Source organism: Vicia villosa, linkage group LG5 (genome assembly GCF_029867415.1).
Source record: "Vicia villosa cultivar HV-30 ecotype Madison, WI linkage group LG5, Vvil1.0, whole genome shotgun sequence".
Classification (NCBI taxonomy): Eukaryota; Viridiplantae; Streptophyta; class Magnoliopsida; order Fabales; family Fabaceae; genus Vicia; species Vicia villosa.
In genome coordinates, this window is record NC_081184.1 from 154,974,703 (window position 1) to 154,998,626 (window position 23,924).

General features: G+C 33.5%; 3 protein-coding genes across 3 annotated transcripts; 1 reads left to right on the forward strand and 2 right to left on the reverse strand.

The window, feature by feature from the left end:
• The first annotated feature begins 2,585 nt into the window (after window positions 1-2,585).
• Window positions 2,586-4,114, forward strand: LOC131603342 (actin-depolymerizing factor 3). Its single transcript, XM_058875636.1, has 3 exons — window positions 2,586-2,744; window positions 3,321-3,586; window positions 3,671-4,114. Exons 1-3 carry the CDS (start codon window positions 2,742-2,744, stop codon window positions 3,819-3,821), a joined length of 420 nt encoding a protein of 139 aa, XP_058731619.1. The 5' UTR covers window positions 2,586-2,741; the 3' UTR covers window positions 3,822-4,114.
• A 1,436-nt stretch (window positions 4,115-5,550) lies between these two features.
• LOC131603341 (probable potassium transporter 16) lies at window positions 5,551-6,606 on the reverse strand. Its single transcript, XM_058875634.1, has one exon. The coding sequence runs from the start codon at window positions 6,604-6,606 to the stop codon at window positions 5,551-5,553; it is 1,056 nt and encodes a 351-aa protein (XP_058731617.1).
• Window positions 6,607-13,074: 6,468 nt separating this feature from the next.
• Window positions 13,075-19,612, reverse strand: LOC131603343 (uncharacterized). The gene is given in 11 exon segments (XM_058875637.1): window positions 13,075-13,445; window positions 13,447-13,677; window positions 13,978-14,448; window positions 15,503-15,661; window positions 16,124-16,403; window positions 16,488-16,794; window positions 17,298-17,845; window positions 18,410-18,548; window positions 18,838-18,988; window positions 19,094-19,137; window positions 19,244-19,612. Coding segments are annotated over 11 exon segments (2,634 nt in total). The 5' UTR covers window positions 19,425-19,612; the 3' UTR covers window positions 13,075-13,322.
• Window positions 19,613-23,924: the final 4,312 nt, after the last annotated feature.

A 23,924-nucleotide genomic window follows, 5' to 3' on the forward strand; every position in this document is an offset into this window, starting at 1 on the left:
CCCAATTTGGTGCGAAGACCCACTAATAGCATGACGTGGTTCCAAAATGGTAGACTTGGACTTGGCGCGTGGGCCCCCCCTGCATGCTGGCTGACGCACGTCTTGGGTGGATCCACTCTTATCTCATCGTTGTTTTTTGGAAACCGCATTAAGTTGATTGGGTCCAACAGTTTTTCTGTTAGCGATTATTCCTTTTAAGGAAACATCAATCTTTTTGATTTTAGAACTCCCTGAATCTCTAGGAAAATTATTGGATAAATATTTCCCTGGACCATAACTGACTCTTTTGTTGCATTTTTTCCTCTGTACCACCACCAGCCAATCACCATGAACTGCATTTATTTCTTCAGATTCTTTTGCAACAATTTCGACGCTATTATCGCTCACATCCTGATGCAGTTCTATTAATTTTTACTCATGGACATCATTGTTTTTAAGCCGATCTCTTGATTGCATCATCATAGGAACTACCGAGTGTATCAGATTATGTGTTATTTTCTTACAATCACGGGCATGCTGTCAATAACCACGTTATATAAGATGGCGAATGTACATTATGAAAAAATGTCCTTTAATGATTTAAAACATGATTGAAAATTTATTTAGAAAAGAGAGTTATTTTATTAGAAAACTCTTAATATAGTTATAATTAAATATTTTTGTAATTTATAATTATTTGTGTCCCTTTGAACTTTGAAATACAGCAAGGCGGTTCAAAAGGTGACTTTTATGAAAGTCATGCGCTGTACTCGTAACCTGTTTGTAATAGAAAATGAAGAATTAGGATACACTAAATTAATATTCAGTTTTTTTTTATATAGAGTATTTTTTTTATTAGAGTATATTATGAGAAATATTAGAGTATTTTTTCAATATACATTAAAATAGACATTCTATTTAATCATTTAAAAATATATACTTCCCTCTATCTATTTAATTTATAATTTATAAAGTATTGTGGTTAAACCAATTCAATTAGTTATATTGTTGCAGAAATGCTATCTACCGACTAAAAAAAGCAAAAGTACTTAAGATGAATTTGATTGATAAATTAAAATTATGATTCTGGGTAAGTTATTTTTAAAATTATTATTGTTAAGAATTTTATTTTATTAATCTGTTTGGTAAATAAATAAAAAAACTTAGAAAAATTTTAAATTTTACTTTAATTAAATTAAAAAAATAAAAATAAAATATATTAAAATAATATGAAAGTAAGAAGTTATAATTGATTAGTTTATATTTGTATGAAAATATAAGATTTCTATTCTTTTACTTGAGGAAAAAATTAAAAAGTTTATGAATAAAAATATTCATAGAAATAAAAAATACTCAAGCATAATTTATTAATGAATGGAACATGAGAATATGGGGATATCACATTCTAATATTTGTATTCATAAAATAAAATTTTTTTTGAAGTAATTTGATGGATTTAATTTAAAATTTAAATAAATATATTTATTTATTTTTCATCAATTGAAATTAGAGTAGAGATGGCAAACGAGCTTATTCAATCTGTCGTTTTGACCAACCTTATAAAAACCTGTAAAAAGTGAAGCTGATAGGTCGGACATTTTATAGAATACAAATCAAAAAATTTGATATGTCTTACAAATATTAAGGGCGAAGCGGAACAAATTCGCTTGACATTATAATTTTTAAGTCTAAAAATTATAGGCATTTTTTTCATCTTTATAAGTTGTCCTAAATTTTTAACGGAATGTAAAAAATGTCCTTCGTTTTTTGATATTCATCTCCGAACGCACAATTTTTACACAAAATAACCAAAAATAGGTGAACAAAATTTTATGAGACACCCCATAATATATAAAATTTAGACGTTTAAATAACAAAAATTGAACTCAGAAATATTTTCAAAAATGCCTCTACAAATTAATTTTTGGCAAAAATTGAATGTTTGTGTTAAAATATCAAAAAATGGCCTCAGGAATACTTTTGGAAAAACATCTCCACATTGATTTTTTTGCATAAATGGAAATTCGAAAATATATCTTTGAAATAATTTTTTCTGTAAAAACGATTACTTATTTTTTTAATGCGTTCGGAGATGTAAGTTGCATTCGGAAATATATATTCAAAAATATTTAAAAATAATTTTAAATTTTCAGAAATATGAGCCGATGAAAAAGAAATTTCAAATTATAAAATCAAATATTAATACTCACAATTCACCTATGTAAAAATCCAAAAAAAAAAAAAGAAAACAGGATGGACATACTATTAAAAGTAACATAAAATCCTAACTAAAGTAGTATTTTCTTTTACATCAAGTTAAAATATTTTTAGACATATATATTTAATCTGATATAAAACAAATTAAAGATTGGTCGGTGCATATAAATTAATCCAATAAAAATTTAGTTTCATAAATTTTTGTAAATATTCTTCTAAATTAACAAAAAAAACTGATTGCTTATAAAAAAACAAAAAACAAACAAAAACATATTGTATTGACCACTGAATACTCTATCTTGTACTAGTACAAATAAAAAATCAATAAAAAAAGGTGGCACTATATTCAAAAAATACAAGTATTAATTCCGAAAGAATATTTTAATTAATATCCAAAAAAAATCTTTCACCTTTTCTTCATCTATTTGATTGACTCAACTCAACGCAACCCAAAGCAACATTTGCGTTCTCAGTTCTTTGATCCAAAGATTCTCCCTCCCTATATCTCCTCCTCCGCTTCCACCGATCACTCTTCTCTTTCAACCATGGTCAGTTTCTCTTCTTTCTCTTTCTCTTCTTTTTCTACTCTTTCACCTTTCAGTGCCTATACTCACAGATCTGATTTTGATCTCAATTTCGCTTTACTTTCTAGTTTCTCGTGATTTTCTGTGATCTTATCTTCTCAGAAATAGATGCGTTATGTGATGAACATGAACCGATTGTTTTAAGCTAATATTAGTTTTTATTTTTTTATTTTTTATTAAATTTTTGGAAATCATGATTTTCTTCCATTTTCAGGATGTAGAAGGTGATAATTAGTTTATGATTGCTCTAATTGCATGATTCTGAACTGTATTATGTGTGATTTGAATTTTGTTACCTAAATTTTTTGTGCATAAAGGTGTTTTCATTTTTTTTTTAATTCTTGAAAAGCTAAATATAAGTTTTAGGGTTTGTTTGAATTAAGAATCTAAGAAAGCTATTCTGTTGAAAATAATTAAGTGCTTATTTATAAGCTATTTGAGGAACCACTTTAATTATGTTTGTTTGTGTGGTGTTAATAAACGTTATTCGGTTTCGATCAAGCTATATTTGAGGTTGGTTGTGTGTCTGCAATTTTTCAGGCAAATGCGGCGTCAGGTATGGCAGTCCATGATGACTGCAAGTTGAGGTTTATGGAGCTCAAGGCGAAAAGGACACACAGGTTTGTAGTTTACAAGATTGAGGAGGCTCAGAAACAAGTTGTTGTGGAGAAGCTTGGTGAGCCCTCCCAAGGCTATGAAGATTTCGCTGCTTTTTTACCTGCTGATGAGTGTCGCTATGCTGTTTATGATTTTGAGTTTATCACTGAAGGCAATGTCCCCAAGAGCAGGATTTTCTTCATTGCATGGTGATGTTCTGTTTAGGTTCTTCCTGTTATTTTTGTAGCTTTGGTATTTTGATTATTATCTAAACATGTTGGTTTCTTTTGAAGGTCTCCTGACACGGCAAGGGTTAGAAGCAAGATGATTTACGCAAGCTCCAAGGATAGATTCAAGAGAGAGCTTGATGGTATTCAGATTGAGTTGCAGGCAACTGACCCTACTGAGATTGGTCTTGATGTGTTCAAAAGCCGTGCCAACTAAATGATCTTCAAGAGGGGCGGCCTTTGTACCGGGGTGAGCCCCTTAATGCTTTGTTACTTTTATTGAAATTTCTAGTTTGTGGAATGGTCATAATATCTGATGATTTGTGATTTATGCCTCCTCTATGTTGGAGTGGCATTTTAGTCTTATGCTTATCTATCAGTTGAATTTGTAACTGTTTTGTGTGATGAAACAAAAATTGGGGTCCTGTTTTACTTAAAAAGGCTATTATATCCTTTTTTTTGTATGGATAGGATAAGAAAAGAAATCCCATCTATTACTTACAACATTTATTCTTTTGTTTGGTGTTTATGAGATCCTATTATATTGGTTGATTATTATTCTTGAAAGTTTTACAAGTCTAATAGTTAGAGAACTTGTAGCTCTTGTGAAAGATTGTTTTGCATCATTTCTTTTGCTTTTAATTATTGGAGGATGTTATGTGAATTCAAAGGCATTGAGGGTATGTTTGGGAGTTTGGTTTTAGAGCGGAGAACTATGGAAGACTAATTCTGTATTTTGCTATATACTTGAGATATTTTTAAAAATTAAAAGAATAACATGATAAACGATCCTATAATATTTTTAATCACACTTAATTCATTTTTAAAAACATTTTATAGCTTTCTTAATTTAAAAAAGAAAATACGTCCTCTCTTAACCTCCAAAATCCTCCATCCAAACACACCTTAATAGTCTTCAATTTTCACTGCCAATTACAATGTAGGGGGATTTGTAGCCAAGCTTTATAATATGCCCATTTTTACCATAAAAGGAAAGGTGAAATGTACTTTCATAAATTTATCTAAATTTGATTTGGCCTATATCTGGTTGAGGATAGTTCAACTCTGCCCTTCCCTAGCCATACAACTCTTATATAATCTCAAATAACTCCCAAGAAAGTGATTTCTAGAACACAACTCTTTCCATCTCTAAACGTTACTTCAAATTTGAATTTGTTTTCTAGAGAAACAAAATACTTCCCTTGGCAGCTACTAGTGTATTACAACCATTGTCATAATATTCCCTAAAGCTTTGTTTGGATTGAAAGAATCGGATAGAGCGGAGCGGTATAGGATGGAATGGACTGGTATGTATTCCATTCCATCATTTACAACTATATTTCTTCCCCACCGATACAGGCGGAATGAAAACTTGTCTTGTTATGTCCTAAAATTTCCAAACAATGCAATATAATCTTCATTCCGCTTTGCATCATTTCACTCCGCTTCTTTCAATTCTGCCCCGATCATTTTATGATATCTAAATATATCATTAAAAGTGTCTGATATCTTGTAAAATTGCTTCTCAAAAGTGTCTTATTATCCTCCTTTTGGTAAACTACTAGTGTTTTAATTATATCAACACACAGGCGTACAATAGTTGGAAAAATATTTAACCATATCCAATTAGCACATCACAAAACTATATTTAATTAATATTTCACAGTAACAAAGCATACATAAAGAAAATTCTCACCAAATTAAACACTTAAAAATCACACCATTTCAAATTAGAACATTTGTTTATTCACTAGTTAACCACTAAAGGTGAGGGACTATCCTTATTCCAAGATTAAGGCTAACCATCAAGCTTCAGTGATGAGTTATAACTAGTTCACATATCACACTGATTAGAGAATTCTGGATTTGAACCAAAGGCATGCCTGAACCAAAAACCACATATCTTACACTAAATTATAATTACTATGAAATATTCTCCATTGTCGTCATATTTCATATATCATTCCAATCTTGAGAAGCCTAGAACGTGGGATTTGCATTAAATTATCTCCTTGTCTGAAATTTCTCCTCAAGAAATTATAAATATGATTGACAACTATCTTGTTAAGTATAGATGAGTTTGGCTCTGCTACTACTTCTGCTTCTCCCAACATATACACCACACTTTTCTCCATTGCCCTCTGCACAAAGGATATCTCCTCTTCCATTCCCTGCAGATTTTGATTAGAGATTCTACTAGTCATTCCAAATGAATGAATAGAATCTGATGAAGCACCAGACACAGCCACCCCCTGATATGAAGAAGTTGCTGCTGGTGCTATTCTATTGGAAGAACTTTTTCTGTCCTTTACAACGTCATCACTGTTTGATTGTTCTTGGCTTGTTACAAACAAGTTGTGATTAGTTTGGTCAGCATCAGTTCCTCCCACTCCCTCAATCAAATAAGTAACATTTTGATCACGAATAAATTCTTTTAGCTGTTCTACTAATTGTTGCTCAAACTCGTTTGGTTCTCCAATCACATCGTTATAGCCATACCTCACAACACAGCGGAAAATTCTATACTCTTTTGGTTGAATCTGTCTGAAAAGAAATCTCTCATCTAAGCCAACTTTGCTAATAGGGATGGACTTCATGGAAACAAATACTACTACAGAATGAATGTGCGATAGGTTGGAAATAACATGAGCAAATATTGGTGGAACTCCTTCAACCAGTTCTGAGTATATGAGTGATACTCCTGGAATTCTAGATACAACCCTTTTGCTTACTAGCTCTCTTACATATTCACTAGAAACCTTGTTCTTGAGCTCAAATAAGTACCTTTTTCTGTGTGTGTAGTGCCAAATCCCCATAATGGCCATTAAAAACAAAGAAAGTGCCAAAGGAAGAAAGCCTCCTTGAACGAATTTAGTTAACATGGCCGATAAATACACAATCTGTATCGAAACAAATATCACAACGAAAAGAGCTATCCACAATATGCTTGTCTTCCATATAAGAAGCATTATTGAAGCAACCATGCATGTTGTGACCAGCATTACTATGCACACAGAAATTCCTGTAATAATGGTAAGTAATTAAGCTAACTGACATTTAGCACTCATGTTTTTAGTACTAAATATTCTTGAGAAATAGAAAACAGTTGTTTGACTTCATAGTATTTGTAGAGAAGTTGAAGTTGTTACTATATACATACCATAAGCATGACCAATATTATCTGTGGTTCTAAAGGCAGCACAGACTATGACACAAGAAATCATAAGAAAGTAGTTGATCTCAGGTATGTACACTTGACCTTCATACTTCTCAGAGGTATGTACCACCTTAACACTTGGGAAGCATCCCAAACTTTGTGACTGTTGGATTATTGAATATGTCCCTGAAATCATAGCCTGACTTGCAATGATATAGCAGCAGAGACAGCCACAACAAATGTGGGCCAAAATATTGGATCTACATGTGATTGCAAAAAACAACTAAGATTGGGAAATGTTGACTTAATATTCCACTATATTAGTCATTTCATGAATCTTTGTGATTATAAATCAGTTTCTCCTTCCTACTTGCCAGGTATTGAGTTATAAAAGGTATTCCCAATTTGATCTGGGAACTTTCTGAGATATGCTGCTTGTCCAATGCATACACTAATGCAGGAAATGTAATAAAAGAAAAACTAATCTGCTATTGCAATATGAAAGTATTAGTACAGTTTATCATTTTCAAATTTGGAAGGGTTCTCAGTTTCTTGTTAAGGAATCACATATTGATACAATCACACGATCTAAACTGTTTGAACTTGATCGCGCGATCTGCGTTCCAACTTTGGCAAATAGTATAAAAATAATACAAAGTTGGAATTGAGCTGACCGATCTTGATCCTATACTCTCGATCTACAACTGGATGATTACAAAGAATTCGAATCCATTTACAAGTATATGGCTTGGAGCACCACATAACCCAAAATAACCCAAATTATTTAATATTTAATAAATAAAGCAAAACACATATACATACTCAAATAAATAAATAAAAATATTAACCTAAAGTCTGGGTGTTACAAAAGTCAACCAGTTAAAACAGGTAAAACACTTCTTGATCCTAGTCCTTTGTATAATGATCTTGATACTCATATAGCTTTTAGAAAACTATATACTAACTTGATAGGTGTATGGGTCCTCTCATTTATAAAGTGCTCAACCTCCACCTTTTTAAGCAATGTGGAACTTAAAACTCACACTTGTTTCTCCACACAACTCACTTTATTCTCAACAATCTCCCCCTCAAGTGCGAGTTCATCCATTATACTCCCCCTCAAACGGAAGCTCTTTCATCCACATGCTTGTACCGCCGTTGAGAGACACTCTTATCTCGTCATGAGCACTTTAACGGGACACGACGACTGACCACCATGTCAGGAGAACTTTTGATACAAAGAGTCGGTTCCTTTCTCGAACCCCTTTCTCGAATCGGACTCTGATATCATTGTTGGGTCGTCATTGAGGGGGAAGCGTTCACATCGAGTCAAACACTCACCTATAGATCAAAGACTCACCCAAACAAATGACAAATGAGAGAGACACCGCATTATCACCCAAAACCTTAAGGTGATGGGTGTATGGGCCCTCTCATTTATAAAATGCTCAACCTCCACTTTTCTAAGCAATATGAGACTTAGAATTGACACTTGTTTCTCCACACAACTCACTTTATTCTCAACAAATCAGGTAGATCGACACCCCTATCTAACTTTACGTCTTATCCAATTTTATCATACTTTTGTTGCTTTTTCCCCTCATTTATCTTGTATTTAGATTCCAAAGAATGTACGGGAAGCTCTTGAAGTTCCAAAATGGAAGAAAGTTGTTCTTGAGGAGGTGAAAGCTCTTAAAAAGAATGAAATTTGGATGTCATAACTCTAACACTAGAAAAAAGAAAAAAGAATTGTTGGGTGTAAGTGGGTGTTCAAAGTTAGTGTTGGACTTAAGTATGTGTGTACGGTTAATGTTGGGTTTAAGTGAGAAATATATATATTTAACTCATATGTGTCCTGGCTTTACTTTTTTAGTTAGTATTGTTTGTCAATTCATGCATGCTCCCGTATGAAAAACGTCTTGAAGGAGTATACAGAATTTTGAGATACTTGAGAACAACTTCTAGAAAAAGGGTTATTCTTCATGACGACCAATGATAAAAAAAAATGTGTTAATATTCACTTATGCATATTGGGCAGGATTTGTTATAAATAAATAAAAAATCGACTTCAGACTATTACACATATATACATATATATGAGGGAACCTAATAACATGGAGAAGAAAAAAAAAATTAAGAGTAGTTACTAAAAATAATGAAAAAGCTTAATCTAAAGCAATGGCTCAAGAGATTTGTGACGATACGTGAATTCTTACCTTAGAGTTTTGAAGGAACTCCCGATGGTGGTGGTAGAACTACTATTAAAGTTATATTGTGATAGTAAAATTGTCATAGCATAGCTCACAGTCATGTTCAACATGATCAGACATAGCATATTAAAATCAATTATCATTTCATCAAAGAGAAGTTGTTGTATTCTCTACTTATCGTTTGTTCCCTCAACAAAAAGCGGATATTCTAACCAAGAGTTTAGCAAAGAAAATATTTAAATATTTAAGGTTTAAATATGTATTTGGTACTCATAAATATAGTCATTTTCATTTATAGTCCCTCTAAAAATTTTCTTCAAAGAATGGTCCTTCCAAAAATTTGCATCCATACAATTTGAAAATTTCTTTACCCACCTCCCTATGGGTGGTCACCTCCTGCGAAAAACCAAAACTACCCCTGCTTCGGAAGTTCATTTCCGAAAGCGTGTTTTTTTAAAAAAATTGACTTACTTCGGAAGTTCATTTCCGAATTCCCCAGGGGGGTGCGTTCGGAGATGAACTTCCGAAACACCACATTTTCTGAAAAAGTCACTTTTTTCCCAATTTTTTGTAATGACGTCCCCTGATGATAATGATAAACTATAGCTTACATTGAATGGCTCCTTTGTGTCGCGGTGGACGTACCTCCGGTTCTTCTTCCTCCGGACATCCACCTCCTCCGTCATATGTTCCGGCCCGGGTTACCACTTCCAAAAACTAAGATGATAATATTATCGTTGTAATCTTCACCCGATTAAATAAAGCGAATTGTAACTTTAATTTTCGTTGGAAGTCTTTTTTTCTCCCCACCACTCTCTCATCCCCACTTACCCGTGTTGAACAACATGTAACTTTAATTTTATGTAATATTATCGTTGTAATCCCCACTTACCCGTGTTGAACAATATGTAACTTTAATTTTATGTAATATTATCGTTGTAATCTTCACCCGATTAAATAAAGCGAATTGTTGTTGTTTTTCATTTTATTCTGTCCAGACATATTTTCGGAAGTTCATTTCCGAATTCCCCAGGGGGGTGCGTTCGGAGATGAACTTCCGAAACACCACATTTTCTGAAAAAGTCACTTTATTTCGGAGATGCATCTCCGAAATCAATATTTTATATTAAAAAAAAACATGTTTTCGGAAATTCATTTCCGAAAACACCTTTTTCAAGAAAAAAAGTACAGTTTCGGAAATGAACTTCCGAAACAAGGGGTATTGTGGTAAATTCACCGGAGATGGCCAAGAAGGTTGGGAGGTGGATGAAGAAATTCTCTACAATTTAGTCCCTGACATTAAATGTCTCTAACAGAGGATGACGTGGCAGTACAGGTGGCTTAAAATTTTAATTAAATTTTACTGTGTTAAAATTGAGGGGGGTTACAAACCTCCTCAAAAAACCCAGAACAACACACCTTCATACACCAAGAACACATTAAAACAAACCCAGAAAAATTGAAAGTTTGTTAAACATGAATCTGGCAATCCCATCATCCTTGAATCTTGAAATTTAAGAACTGTGGTACACATGTAAACAAAAAACAAAAACACAGACACTTATTATCTTTGGTTGAGGGCTGATGCATTTAAAAAACTTAAATTTGTCTTTTTTTTTTTTTTTTTGTGTAAGCAAGAATTTTATATAAGGGAGAACTAAGGGTTCTCCAACCTTGTTACACAGGAAACGAAATAAAACCGCCAAAATACGATATTACAAACCAATTACATTTACGACATAAAAGACACCAGGTCTTTGATAAAATCGTAAAAACAACAATTGAAATGAGCAATATCGCCTATAGAAGACCATCTCCATATCAAAATCTTGATATTTTAAATCATATTATTAACGTTCCAAACCTCATTCCTAAAACAAAAACCATTTCTTGTCAACCAAATAACCCAAGAAATGGCTAACCAAAACACCCTCAATTTGCCTTTTTTAATATCTTTTCTACGGCCCATTGAATACCATTCCATAAAAAAAAAAAGAATACATTCCTCCATGTTCCAACCCGGAAAATCCACCCACTTAGCAATTTCTTTCCAAACATAGTTAATCACATTGCATTTGAAGAAAATATGGTCTCTATCTTCCAAATGCATATCACAAAAAACACACTTTAAATTAGAAGAAGTTATGTTAATACCTCTATACACCAATAGATCCTTTGTGGGAAGCCTATTCACAAAAAGTGTCAATCCGAAACTTTTAATCCTAAAAGGAATCTCCATCTTCCAAATCAACTCCAAAGCATCATCGTGCCTATTATAAGGGTCAAAGGGAATGCGCAACTGCGCATAAAGGAAATAACACGATGATACCGTAAATCATTTCTCCGTGTCAAGAGACCACACAACTAAATCCTTCCCTTCTTGAATTCCACCAAAAGACTCCAAAAGATCGCGCAAAGCTCTTCTAAAAACTAATACACCAAACCACTCATTTAATTTTAGTTTTGAAATCAAGAATGTTTTAAAGATGAGTGCAAAGCTTATGAACTTTGAAATTAACAAGCTTCTCTCTATTTTCCTTCAGATTCTGCTTATTAATAACATGTATGCTTTCAACTTTAAGATTAATGTTTATCCCCTGCAACTTAGTCAAAATGTGAGTAAATGTTCCTGCCTTGCTCACTAGTTTAGAGATGTGATCATTCTGTGTTAATAAAATCAAAAACAATGAAATGACATGATTAACAGATTCATGTTTAACAAACTTTCAATTTCTCTGGGTTTGTTTTTATGTGTTCTTGGTGTATGAAGGTGTGTTGTTCTGGGTTTTTGAAGTTTATAACCCCCGCGATTTTAACACAGTAAAATTTATTTAAAAATTTAAGCCACTTGTACTGCAACGGCATCCTCGTTAGAGACATTAATTGTGAAGATGAAAAATTTTAGAGAGACTAAAGATGAAAATAACTATATTTATGAGGACCAAAAATATATTTAATCCAATATTTAATCAGCAAATGAAACATAAAAGATTTCTCTATACCAACATGATAATCAGAATAGTGTTGAAATATACTTCCTTCGTTCTCTTTTATAAATAACTTTTATTTTTTAAATTTATTAAATAATTAATATATGTAGTTTATATATAGTCCAAATACATCATTTATCTAATAAATTTAAAAAATAAAATTTACTTATAAAAGAGAATGGAGGGAGTAATATATTCATGTCTTTTTTCTTTATTATTCTAAATGTGCATTTTGTTTTTTTATCTCTCTCCAAAAATTAAAAAGTTATTTGATTATATTTTCTCCTATAAAAATAACATCTACAATATTATTTACATAAAAATTTAATTTTTCTAATCTCAATTATCATAAAAATTTAATTTTCTAATATCAATTATCACGTGTGCATAATTTAAATATTCAAAGATAAATGCAATTCATTAGTATTAAGTTTTTTTAAAATTTGCTAAACTAAAATAAAGGGACTATTTTGGTTTGTGATAAAATGAAGATAAAAAAATATAACAAAACATGAATATGTGTATTTAAAAAATGTAGTGATAAGAATCATGTACATGTCATTTAAGAAATATCCTTCGATTTTCAACTTGAATTTAAAATAGAGAAATCTAGATTTAGATATTAGTTATTAGAATAGAAAGACCAAACTTTAATTAAACTAAACATTTATTAATAAAAAATTAGAACATTCAATATATATTTTAAATTTAATTGAAATACATGGTGGAAAGAAGTTTTACACGGTTAATAAATCTCTTAATTTGTTAAAATCATTTATCTTTTATTTTAATTTCCATTATTTATTTCAATGATGATAATACATTGATGATGTAAAAAAAAATTATATTAACAGTGCAGTGCATGCCAATTAATCTCATAAATTTAATAATGAAAATGTGTAAAACGATAATAAAGAAAATGTGGACTTATGTTAATTCAACTCTAGAATCTAAAATTATGTGTAAAAATTTGTGCAATAACCAAAAAACAACACTTTTTAGGAGCCCATCTCTGTAAAGTGCAAACATAAAACTAAAATTCAGTTTTAAACTAAAGTACCATATGATGCAGCTATTTTTAGTGCTAAAATGTTGATAAAGGGAGCCAAAATCTGAGACAGAATACGAAATTTCCACTATAACAAGATGAGAAAAATGTAAAATGGGGAAAAAAGTCTATTGTAAGTAGTACACAAATTAGCACACTTAAAACCTAAGTTAACATCACAAGCACAATAATTTATGTAGAATACAACTTCCTTCGACTTGGGAGCAGCAGCCATATCAGGTCTCTTCAGACCAAACAACGGAACATTTAACATTAGACCGTGGGGAACACCTCGGATTAATTGGTCATCTTCTCAATCTGATATCACATCAAGCCCCTTAAAAACCGGGAGGTGATTAGGATTAGTAACTGTTTTGCCATAATTGTTGTTGAGACTGCTTAGGTGGTTGGCTTTGAGAGCCAGCAAGAGAAGCATCCCTAGGGTTCTGCTGCTGATGTTCCATAGAAATTCCACTCTGAGAATGATAGTAATTAGGGTACCCATGGGGTGCAGCAAAATGCTGTGATGGCTGCTGGCTTTGCCGAAATCCACTTTGCTGTTGTTGTTGTTGTTGTTGATTCTGTCCCTGGAAGCTGTAATACGTGCTGGGAGGAACTGACATTGTTCGAGAACCAGGCCCTTGAACCCACATAGGATTGTTCTCATTCTGACATAAGAAAGCATAATCAGTTAATTCCCTTCAATATAATTTAGTCATAACATAGCAAGTGACGCGATTCTCTATGATTTTCTTTTCTCCCAGCCTATCATCCCATTACCGAAAAAAACATAATATAAAGACAACTAAATAAAGCACATGGTCCAACATGTCAACCCATCTATTTGCATGATAATGGTTGTGTACGGAACTAGTCATACCAAACTGACTCGACTACATAGAAAATAAATCATAACAGAGGAAAACAAAGCAGTTAAAAATGAAACATTTTAGGAAAAAAAAACCTACCTGCTGCTGTAGTGAAATCATATGATTGTTGTCTTTATACTGGGAGCTTAATACATCATCATATCCAATGGTTGTACTAGTTGGGGCACCAGACGGATTCAAAGGATAATTTCCCCCAGGAATGCTGGTAGAACTTCCAAAACCATATCCCGATGGAATAGCAGCAGACTGAGGCAAGCTGCTGACAGAAATGCTGTTTTTATACTGTGGAAGCACTGCTGCCAGAGATTGGTGGTATGTGCTATTCCCGGCAAAAGCCTGCTGAAATGCAGATGGCATGTATGTATAGCTCTGAGGCATGAATGGATAGCTAATCATATTGGCAAAATGCCCCAAAGGAAGAGTAGGCTGCGAGTAGGGATGCACAGCAAGGTGTTGAGGAAGTGAAGGTCCAGTGGCAATACCAGCACCAGGCAAAGTTTGTTGATTAGGTTGAGCTTGAGGTGTCGAAATGTTGTTTGCCCTTAAAGCCTGCATCTTGAAAAAAAACACTATCAAAAAACTGAACTCCTATACTCTCCCCCTCTGTAAACCAACAAAATCAAGACACCAACATAAAACTAAACTGCAAATTGTAATCATTTTTCCTACACAATTATTATATTAATAAAAATAAGGAAAAATTCTACACAATTACAAATTCTACACATTTAGAGTTAGTTCAGTGTATTCATAAAAATAAGGTTAAAAAGCAGATATAATTCTACGTATGCACACATATCAAAGGTAATCGATGGCAAACAATGTTAGTACAGATTTATGCATAACCTCTTCTAAGAACATTCCTTTGCTTGACTTAGGTATTTTGTATAAACATTACAAAATTGGCTTAAAAGGTAATATAATCTCATCAGGATTATTAATGATACTAATACTCATATGCAGTGTGTAGTTTTTTAAAGAGCATATCAAACAGCCAAGTGAAAATTGAAATGAATAAGATTTGGTCACTATTTTAGAGAGCATTATATGTATGGAACAATGTAAGACTTGTCCCTGGTGGATTACTAGCATTATCAAGCAATGAAACAAGATAGTACTGCAAAATATATTTGGATTAAAGTGAACAAAAAAATGACCAAATGACATGGCTGATTCAGACACCTGGGCACAAAGTCCAAGTCTCAATGTTTGGTATGTCCTCGAATTGCTAACTATTTACTATAAACTTTATGTATGTTTGGATTAACGCGGGGAGTTTGTTATCATGATGAACCACCATGATTTTGCAAAAGGTACACTTAAGAGCATCAACATAACCATGGTACCACCTTGATTTTGTCAAACTTGCCATAACCCCAAACATGCGCTTAGCAAATGCAGTTGTCATTAATTCTTAGCATTGTTTACCAGAATTATCGGCATTTAACTACAGCCCCTGAATGTAGACATGAACTCCAAAAAATTATTTGTCTAAAAATAGACAAATATTGAGCCATAACATTAAAATTATTTGTAATCCAACCCCTTCTAAAATCAAAAGCTTGTAATTAGATGAACTTAAATAAGCTGGCAAGAAGTGTACCTCTGACATGTTCATATTTGGACCACCAATTGCAGAAGCCATGTTACTATACTTTGCAGGCATTGATTGTGTAACAGGGAAGGGTGAATACGGGATATCGTCCCTTGCTGTTTGAACCGTTGAAGCCAACAATGCATTGGGCAAAGAATTTGTATATGCCTGTAAAACAATACAAGTTAGATCTATATTTAAAAATAAAATAAATTACAGTAATATTCATTGTTATGACCACACAACAATAGTAATTTGTCTGCACCATACATAATCTAATGGGACAAAAACACTGCATTATATTAAGAGGAGGGTTCATGTCACACAGGTTTATTTGTTTAAGACACCATAACATACACTAGTTATGATTAATTGGAAGTGCAAAATAGAAGTCTTGAAAGTTGTTATTTTTACAATAAGCCACTTTTCTCCTACAAGACTTTTTGCAGAAAATAAGCTTCATTTTACTGTGAAGAATGGGTAGTAATAGAGCACCAACAATAACCTAATCTTTAACAATCAGGATCTCTAAATTCTAACTAGATCATTCAAGAACAAATTCTAGTTAACTGGAGAGCCAAAATAAAATGTAGTATGGCACATCCAAAATATAACAATCCAGTGTATTACCATTACATTGGAGAAAGGAGATAGGTTCTGGATATGTGAGCTTGTTTGCAAATGAGGATATGTAAGATCTGGTTGTTGGGGATTTTCATAGGTAAACTCGTGCGAAGATGAAGGAAATGAATATTGATTTTCCTGAGCAGTTTCAGAGGGTTCCGGTTTTAAAGCCTCTGGTTGTGAAATGGAAGAATGTTCATATGTCCTAGCATCTAGACCAGTTATGTGGGCTATATTCTCATCTGAAGTAGTAGTAATATGCTCCTCCCCATAATAGTCAGGATTTCTGCAAGAAAAATTACAGATGTGTCTAAGTAAACAATGAACAACAAGAATATAGAGTAAAATGTCTTATTGTCTAAGCACATACTTGGCATCTGAGGACCCAATAGTTGAAACATCATTAGCTCCAGAAGCCTCATCCAAGTTGCTTTGTAAGGGCCTAGATGCATGTGTTCCAGCACCAGATGCATGTGTTCCAGTATCAGAAACAGCTGCGGCATTTTGTTTAGATCCAAAACTACCAAAGCTCAGACTAAAGCATTCTGGAGTATGGAGTTGTAGATGATTTGGAATAAGTACATCAGAATTTTCCTCCTCTGGTTCTGCCCCTTGATCATCTGTGTGTATATTTAGCTGCTCTAAGTTTGCAGCCATTGATGAAACACCATTTTCAGCTGAAAGAAAGGTTTCCAAAAAATTAACTCATAGAACATATGTATGTAGGCACACGTCTAGTATGGCCATGATAGTCAACTGTCAAATATTAGTATTATATTATAATTTAATGTCAAGCTTTCTACATTATTAGATGCCATACACATGTACATGATTATAATAGCAATGCAAGCCTTTTCAATCATTCACACAAACAGAGTTAAATGATTACAGATATAAACATAAACTATAACAATAATACCACCACCACATCAGATTGACTCAACAAATGAATGTATCTTTCCTCGTGTTATTTCTATAGCATAAATATTTTTGGCCAAGTCTAGCATGTGTATATTGATGACCACTTACGCATAAAACAGCCTTAAAAATGTGAACACTAGGAATTACAAAGCGAGCTAACTTCAAATAATGGTACCAGTACTCTAACTCAATGATAACTTAAAGCATATTTAATGGGAAAAAAATATACACATGCAAAATAAAGAAGCATCTGTTTCACCTTCATTATCATCAAAAGGATGCCGATGAGACTGATAAGAATTTAGGTCCTCGTACAAACTATCGTCAAATGCAGAAGCACTTTCTGGATTATCATCAGATATAATTTTAGCGGGAATAGAAGCAGATCCAACACTGTCGTGATTCTCATTCTCAACAGGACCATCTTCAGCAACAAATTCATTTTCATGGTTCTTCAGTTGCCTACTAGCTTCAGCAAAGTTAGATGAATTTGTATAATACTCAGAATTTGGATGGGCATCAACAACAGAGGATACAGGAACAGTTGATTGATGCTCAATAGAAGGCCACTCATCTTTCTGTTGAACATTGGAGTTATTAACATAGCTTTGATCATTATTTGCCTCCAAGACATTATATGCCTGATTACCACTGTGGACAGAAGAGTGAGGCACAGAGGTCTTGGCCTGTGGCCTACCCATCTTGACAATGTCAGCCATTGACACTTGACCTGGGCTTACCATCCATGGAGATTGCAATCCACTATGTTGTGATGAAGATAGTCCATCACTGCCACCAACAGAATCACTGCAACAGAAATGAACAACTGTTACACACTCCATGTTGGCCTACATATCAATACTTTTTTAGACCTCTCGAGATATTTACAACATCGCGTTAGTCTTCCATTTCTTTGCAGTACTTATAAATGGAGGAGTAACGTGATCATTTTGATATCTCATTTATATTTGGGGACCAAAATGGACATTTAATTGGTTATAAAATTGATACCACAGATAGATAAAGTGGAACCATAAAGTAATCCAGAGAATAACCGGCACAGATAGAATGTACCCAGCTGTTTGGGATGAGAATAAAAGTGAATGTATACTGAAAATATCTTGCAAATGTATGATTCTTTCATAGCCAACTTGCTTTATTTGGTGGAAGCCTTTTCAAAAGCATCAAATGGAAAATAACACTAATAAATGTATTTTCAAGCCATACAAAAAGGCCCGATTTAGTCTTCTTTTAAAATATCGAGGACTTATTTGCAATCACAGTAATACCCACTAGAATTTCCTTCAATTGACTCAATCATGCACCAACATTTTTGTATATAAATATATGAGGGGAAAGATAAATAAATACCTGTAAGATGGTAGCTGCGACGGTAGCTGCCTGTTTAAATTATTGTCCATCACACTAGATGCATACGACATGGAGCCTCCATAAGCAGGTGTTCCATTTTCCTTCTTAAATACAGGTTTACCCTGTGGGAGACCATAATCTGATCTCGAAAAACAAGGGAGAAAAATCAAAATCAAAATAACAACTGTAACAGATAAAATAGAGTATACCCTACAAAGCAACATTAGAGTGAAGACATCTAATCATATCTGAACATGAGACCACATCATAGTATTAATTCGTAAAACACCAACACAAATATGTACATGGTAAAACATAATTGGATTCTTGTGAGACTTTTCTACATATATATTTATTAACTTCTAGAGCAAAACAACATGAATCAAGACATATACCAAAAATAGCAATAAACAAATCCATATATATACCATTATTACTGAATTGGGTTGAACTTGCACTCCCACCACCACGTCCAACATAGCGGTCAGTGCTAGTCCTACCACCACCACCACCGCGACTAGATATATTATTATAGTTATTAGTCCCGCGGGACCTCGGTGGCTCTGTTGTATCCTTACCCTGAAGAATTAAACAAACACAAATCATATTAAAAAAACATGTAACTCTTCACAACACATAATAACAACTTAACAAAGGAACAAATATAAAAATTATAAAAAAAACCTCTTTTTTCTTCTCTCGTTTACTCTTAACCTCGTGAAAAGGATCTACAATAACACAAACAGCATAACAAAATCGTTAGATCAATTCAAAAACCGGTAATCGAAAAACCCTAGTGTAATTGAGTGAAAAAGGAAAAGAGAGAAACAAAACCTTGAGATAGAAGACGACTAACAGCTTCGTTAGGGTCCATGTTACACTCTTTGAGAGTGGCATAGATCTCGTTATCAGGTATGTTATTAACTATCTCTTTCAGACTCTGTACCATTTTCCGACTCGCCGCCGGAATACCCGACAACGACGAACCTTTCTGTCCCCCAACCTTGCCGCTCATCTTCCTCGCTCCGATCCCCTCGTTAGGGTTCCGCCGCAACTAACAACGATGAGCGATCACAATCTCTATCTCTTTTCTCTTTCTCTCTCTATTCTCTCTCTCTCTCTCTATTTCTCTCTCTATCTCGATTTGCAGCGAAACGGAAAAGAAACAATTGAAACCCCTCTTCGCGTTTTCTATCTCTCTCACGCACCCTTCTCAGTTTTTTATATGTTTTTTTTAAATATTTTTATATCTTTAATTAATTAATATTGATTTGTTAAAATCTACATGAGTCATCACATCACCAAATTTAATCATTGATTTCTCTTCTTCGTTAAATTTTATTAATCTTTTTAAGATGTTTGGTTAGGGTTGGTAATTAATAAAGGATTTATTAATCTCTTTTAACATATATTAAAATTAAAATTATTTAATCTTATAGCAAAAATATTGCTTAATAGTACGGCTTTTTTTACTAACAAGACATGTGATTGGTTCAAAAAAAAAGCGGTGTTCCGTTTAAATTCACTGAATCTATACTAAAAGACTAAATTTAGTAAAAAAAAAGTAGAAGTACTAAAAGTCGGTAAGATTGAAGATCAAATTGGGAAAACAAAAAAACAAACTGAAATATTTTGTTTTAACAAATTATTTTAGTTTATTGATTTTTATCTTTATTTTTATTTTTATTTTTATTTTTATTTTTGCACAATAGATGGCTAGAGAGGTTTTGTAAAAAAAAAAAACACACAAAATATAAGATCAAGCCAAAGAGAAAGAGAATAAATAAAAAATTAATAAAAATGTACTATTGACGTAATTTTTTAAAAGAGAATTTTGTCGTAATATTTTTCAACACCAAAAATTAGTCTACGTTGAAGATACTCATATTAAAAATTAAATATTAAAATTGTAAATTGATCTAACAAATTGAAAAACTAAATAAAATTGAGTAATAATATTTAATAATAAAAAATTAAAAAGATTGTGGCTAAAATCACACACTTGAGTTCTAGATTACTGAGTTTTGCAGGTCGAGCTCAACTAATCAAAAGTGTCATTTTTGCGATAACCAATTATTGAATGTAATGCATACCATATCCAAAGAAGGTCACCAACCAAGTAAAAGTAAATGCCATTTGTCATTCTTTCATATGGTAAGAAAGTGAAAAAATAACAAAAAAGTCTCATATAACCTGGCCTAAAGTCTGCATTACAAAGAACAAGGGAGGACTAAATATCATTCACCTTGAAGATTGGAATAAAGTTGCACTTCTTAAGTGGTTGTGGAACCTTGGTGAGAAAGTTGATAGTTTGTGGATCGAATGGATCAACTGCTATTACACAAAATAGACTGACATTATGCAGGCCTCAATCAGAAATTCTTGCACTTGGATCCTAAAGTCGATTCTAAAAAATAGGGTTGTTCTTAATGGGACTCAAATCTGGCAGAGCATGTTGCAGCAAGACCAGTACCAAACACGGATGATTTGCCATGCCATAACTAAAAATAGCCAAGTTGTAACCTAGAGGAAACTATGGTATGAGAATGTGGCAAGACCAAGAGCCTTGAGCGCCATGTGGTTGGATTGCCAAAACCGTCTTGCGACTAAGGATAGGCTGTATAAGTTTGGTATTATTAATCAAGAGGGTTGTTGCTTATGTAGGGAAAAAGAGATTGTGCAACATATTATCTTTGATTGTGTAGGGTTGAAACACATTTGGACACATGTTCTCCAATGGTTACAAATCAACCATAACCCACAAAGTTGAGATGTGAGCAAGTATATATATGATTCTGATATGTGAACAAGTGATTATCCAACATAATTATCGAGTTAGGTATTTATAACTTTGGTCTCTTTATTGTGGAAATCGATTCCTTTGCACATAAGTTCGGCTTCGCATATTATGGCCTTAACCCAATAATGGATTAATTAATTAAACGTTTAATTTAGTAGATATGTTTAACTAATTATAAGAATGTATGATTCTTCAGTTATGACTAAGAAAGTCTCGTTAGTCCGTTTAGAACTTATATTAAATTGTCACCTCTTATGAATATAGATGAAAAAATGGGCTCATCCCACCGGACATGCCTGTTTCGCCATATTTTTTACGGGATGGACTAAGGTTTTATACTTGTTTCCTCTAATTTGTCATACATGCGACCGTCCTATTTTTTGTAGGCTTTTGTTGGCACATGCATTAACATAAATTTCTTGCATTTGTAGAATTAAAAGGCAAGGTGTTTGTGGGCCCAGTCTGCCCTTGCCCTCATTTTTTGCAGGGCGGGCCAAAGTTTTAGGTATGCACCCTCAACCATGTTTGTCTTATCCCATTTTTTATAGGCTTCTGGGAGGCGGACATGCTTATTTTCCAACCCTACCTATGAAGCTCAAGGACGTGGCGAGCTTACCCACGTGTTTTCCATGTGACCTCGCTTGAATTTGTTAGTATTGTTTGTATTGCTTACAAGTTAGAGGGTTTGATGAGATGGGAAATTTGCTACTTACTGGGGTTTGATTATGACCTAACGATCCACAATCCCTCTAGTGTGTGACGTGTAAGGGCAAAGCAAATAAATAGAAAAATATGACAGTTCATAATCCTTCAATCACGAGGTCTGTAAGGGTGAAGCAATTAATCAAGAAATATGACGGTCCACACTGCTTCTATCGCGAGGTCTATAATTGGGAAGCAATTAAGGATAATGGTATATGCCAATATGAATCCATAGATATGGATGAGATTAAATTTTATAGTGGTAATCCAAATGATACATACAGTTAGTTGTTCATATCAAAGGGTTGAAATTTAAGATCTACATATGTAATAAATGCCCAAAATGATTAAAAATGTATTGGGAATGATTAGTTTATATGGACCGTTCATTGTCTTGGATGCTTAGGACTATGACGCTTGATGTTATATTATATTGATGATGTATATACACCAATGATGGTTACTCTATCTAGAAGGTAATTTCCCTTTTATAAATGTAAGAATCTTTCCCTCCTATGTTGTTGTGTTGAGAGCTAACCAATATAAGACGAAAAGCTATTTTATGAGGGTATTTTATTTGTGTTATAGTTAGGATGTTTATTCGTATTTATAGAGACTTCTTGGGCATGGAATAAAGATCAATAGAGTGGTTTTCCCTAGCTTCATGACCAAGGAACATGGTCGTAAGAGGACTTGGTCTCCCTGTTGTGGGAATAGTGTTTTTCCACCTTTGCTCGCTCCTTAGTCAATTGGTATTTGGAACATGTCGTTGCCCATGTTCGTTGGGAAAGTGGAGCTAACTCGATGGCCCAAGCCAAATTGGGAGACTGAGTATCATTATTGGGAGACTATTGCCCATTACCTGGCGTCATAGGCAAAGCCTTGGGCGACATAAGGTCCTATATAGAATAGTACTCACCTTGCTTAGCATGTTTGGCTTTTCCTTATTCTTCTTAGGTTATCCCTTTTTAGGGCCTAATAAAAGTTTACTTGCATACAGTCCCTCGAGCATGATAGCTTGGAAAGGACGAAGTGATTTAGTCACTTTGAGATTTCATGCAGCAGTGATAGTAACAACCTTAATTCTAACGCCTGGGTAGCCTACATGAGTCGATGATTTAAGTTAAGTCTCTTGGGAGAGACTTTAAGTTGATTCTTTCTAGTGAGACTTTAAGTGGAGTCTCTATGGTGAGACTTAAAGTTGAGTACCTCAAGAAAGAATTTAAGTTAATTCCCTTGAGAGAGACTTTAAGTTGGTTCCCTCATGCAAGACTTTAGTTGAGTCCCTCGAGGGAGACTTTATTTAAGTTGCTTTGACGAGACTTTAAGTTGAGTTCCTCAAGTTAGAATTCAGTTGATTCCTCTTTATGAGACTTTAGTTGAGTCCCCCTAATGAAAATTTTGTCAAGTCACTTAAACAAGACTTAAGTTGAGTCCATAGAATGAGACTTTAGTTGAGCCCCTAAAGTGATACTTTAGTTGAGTTTCTTTGATAAGACTTTAGATTAGTCCCCCCTAACGAGACTTTAGTTGAGTGCCTTTAACAAGACTTTAGTTGAGTCTCTCATAAGAGACTTTAAGTTAAATTCCTCGAGTGAGACTTTAGTTGAGTCCCTTTGACGGGAATTTGAGTTAATTCCCTCAAATGAGACTTTAGTTGAGTCCCCTTGATGAGACTTTAGTGGAGTCCCCCTCATAAGATGTTAGTTGAGTCTCTCAGGCGAGACTTTAAGTTGAGTCCCTTAAGTGTGACTTAAATTAAGTGCCTTTGATGAGACTTTAAGTTGAGCCTCTCAAGTGTGACCTATGTTAAGATTCCCTCAATGTTACTTTAGTTAAACCCCTCAAGCATTGGTTATGGTTAGTTCAATTTCGTCTTTGTATTCTCACAGATATCCTCCATTTATAGGCCAGTTGTAATCACGCTCTTAGGGTTTTTCTTCAATGACCATGCTCGTGCCCTTTGGCGATTCATTTACAAAATTCTTGGAGTTATGGATTTTTTGTTATATA

Coding starts and splice junctions, on each gene's coding strand:
- LOC131603342 (XM_058875636.1), top strand. Junction 3,587..3,670: donor AGGATTTTCTTCATTGCATG/GTGATGTTCTGT, acceptor TTTCTTTTGAAG/GTCTCCTGACACGGCAAGGG.
- LOC131603341 (XM_058875634.1), bottom strand. CDS start 6,606: ATGCTGGTCACAACATGCATGGTTGCTTCAATAATGCTTCTTATATGG.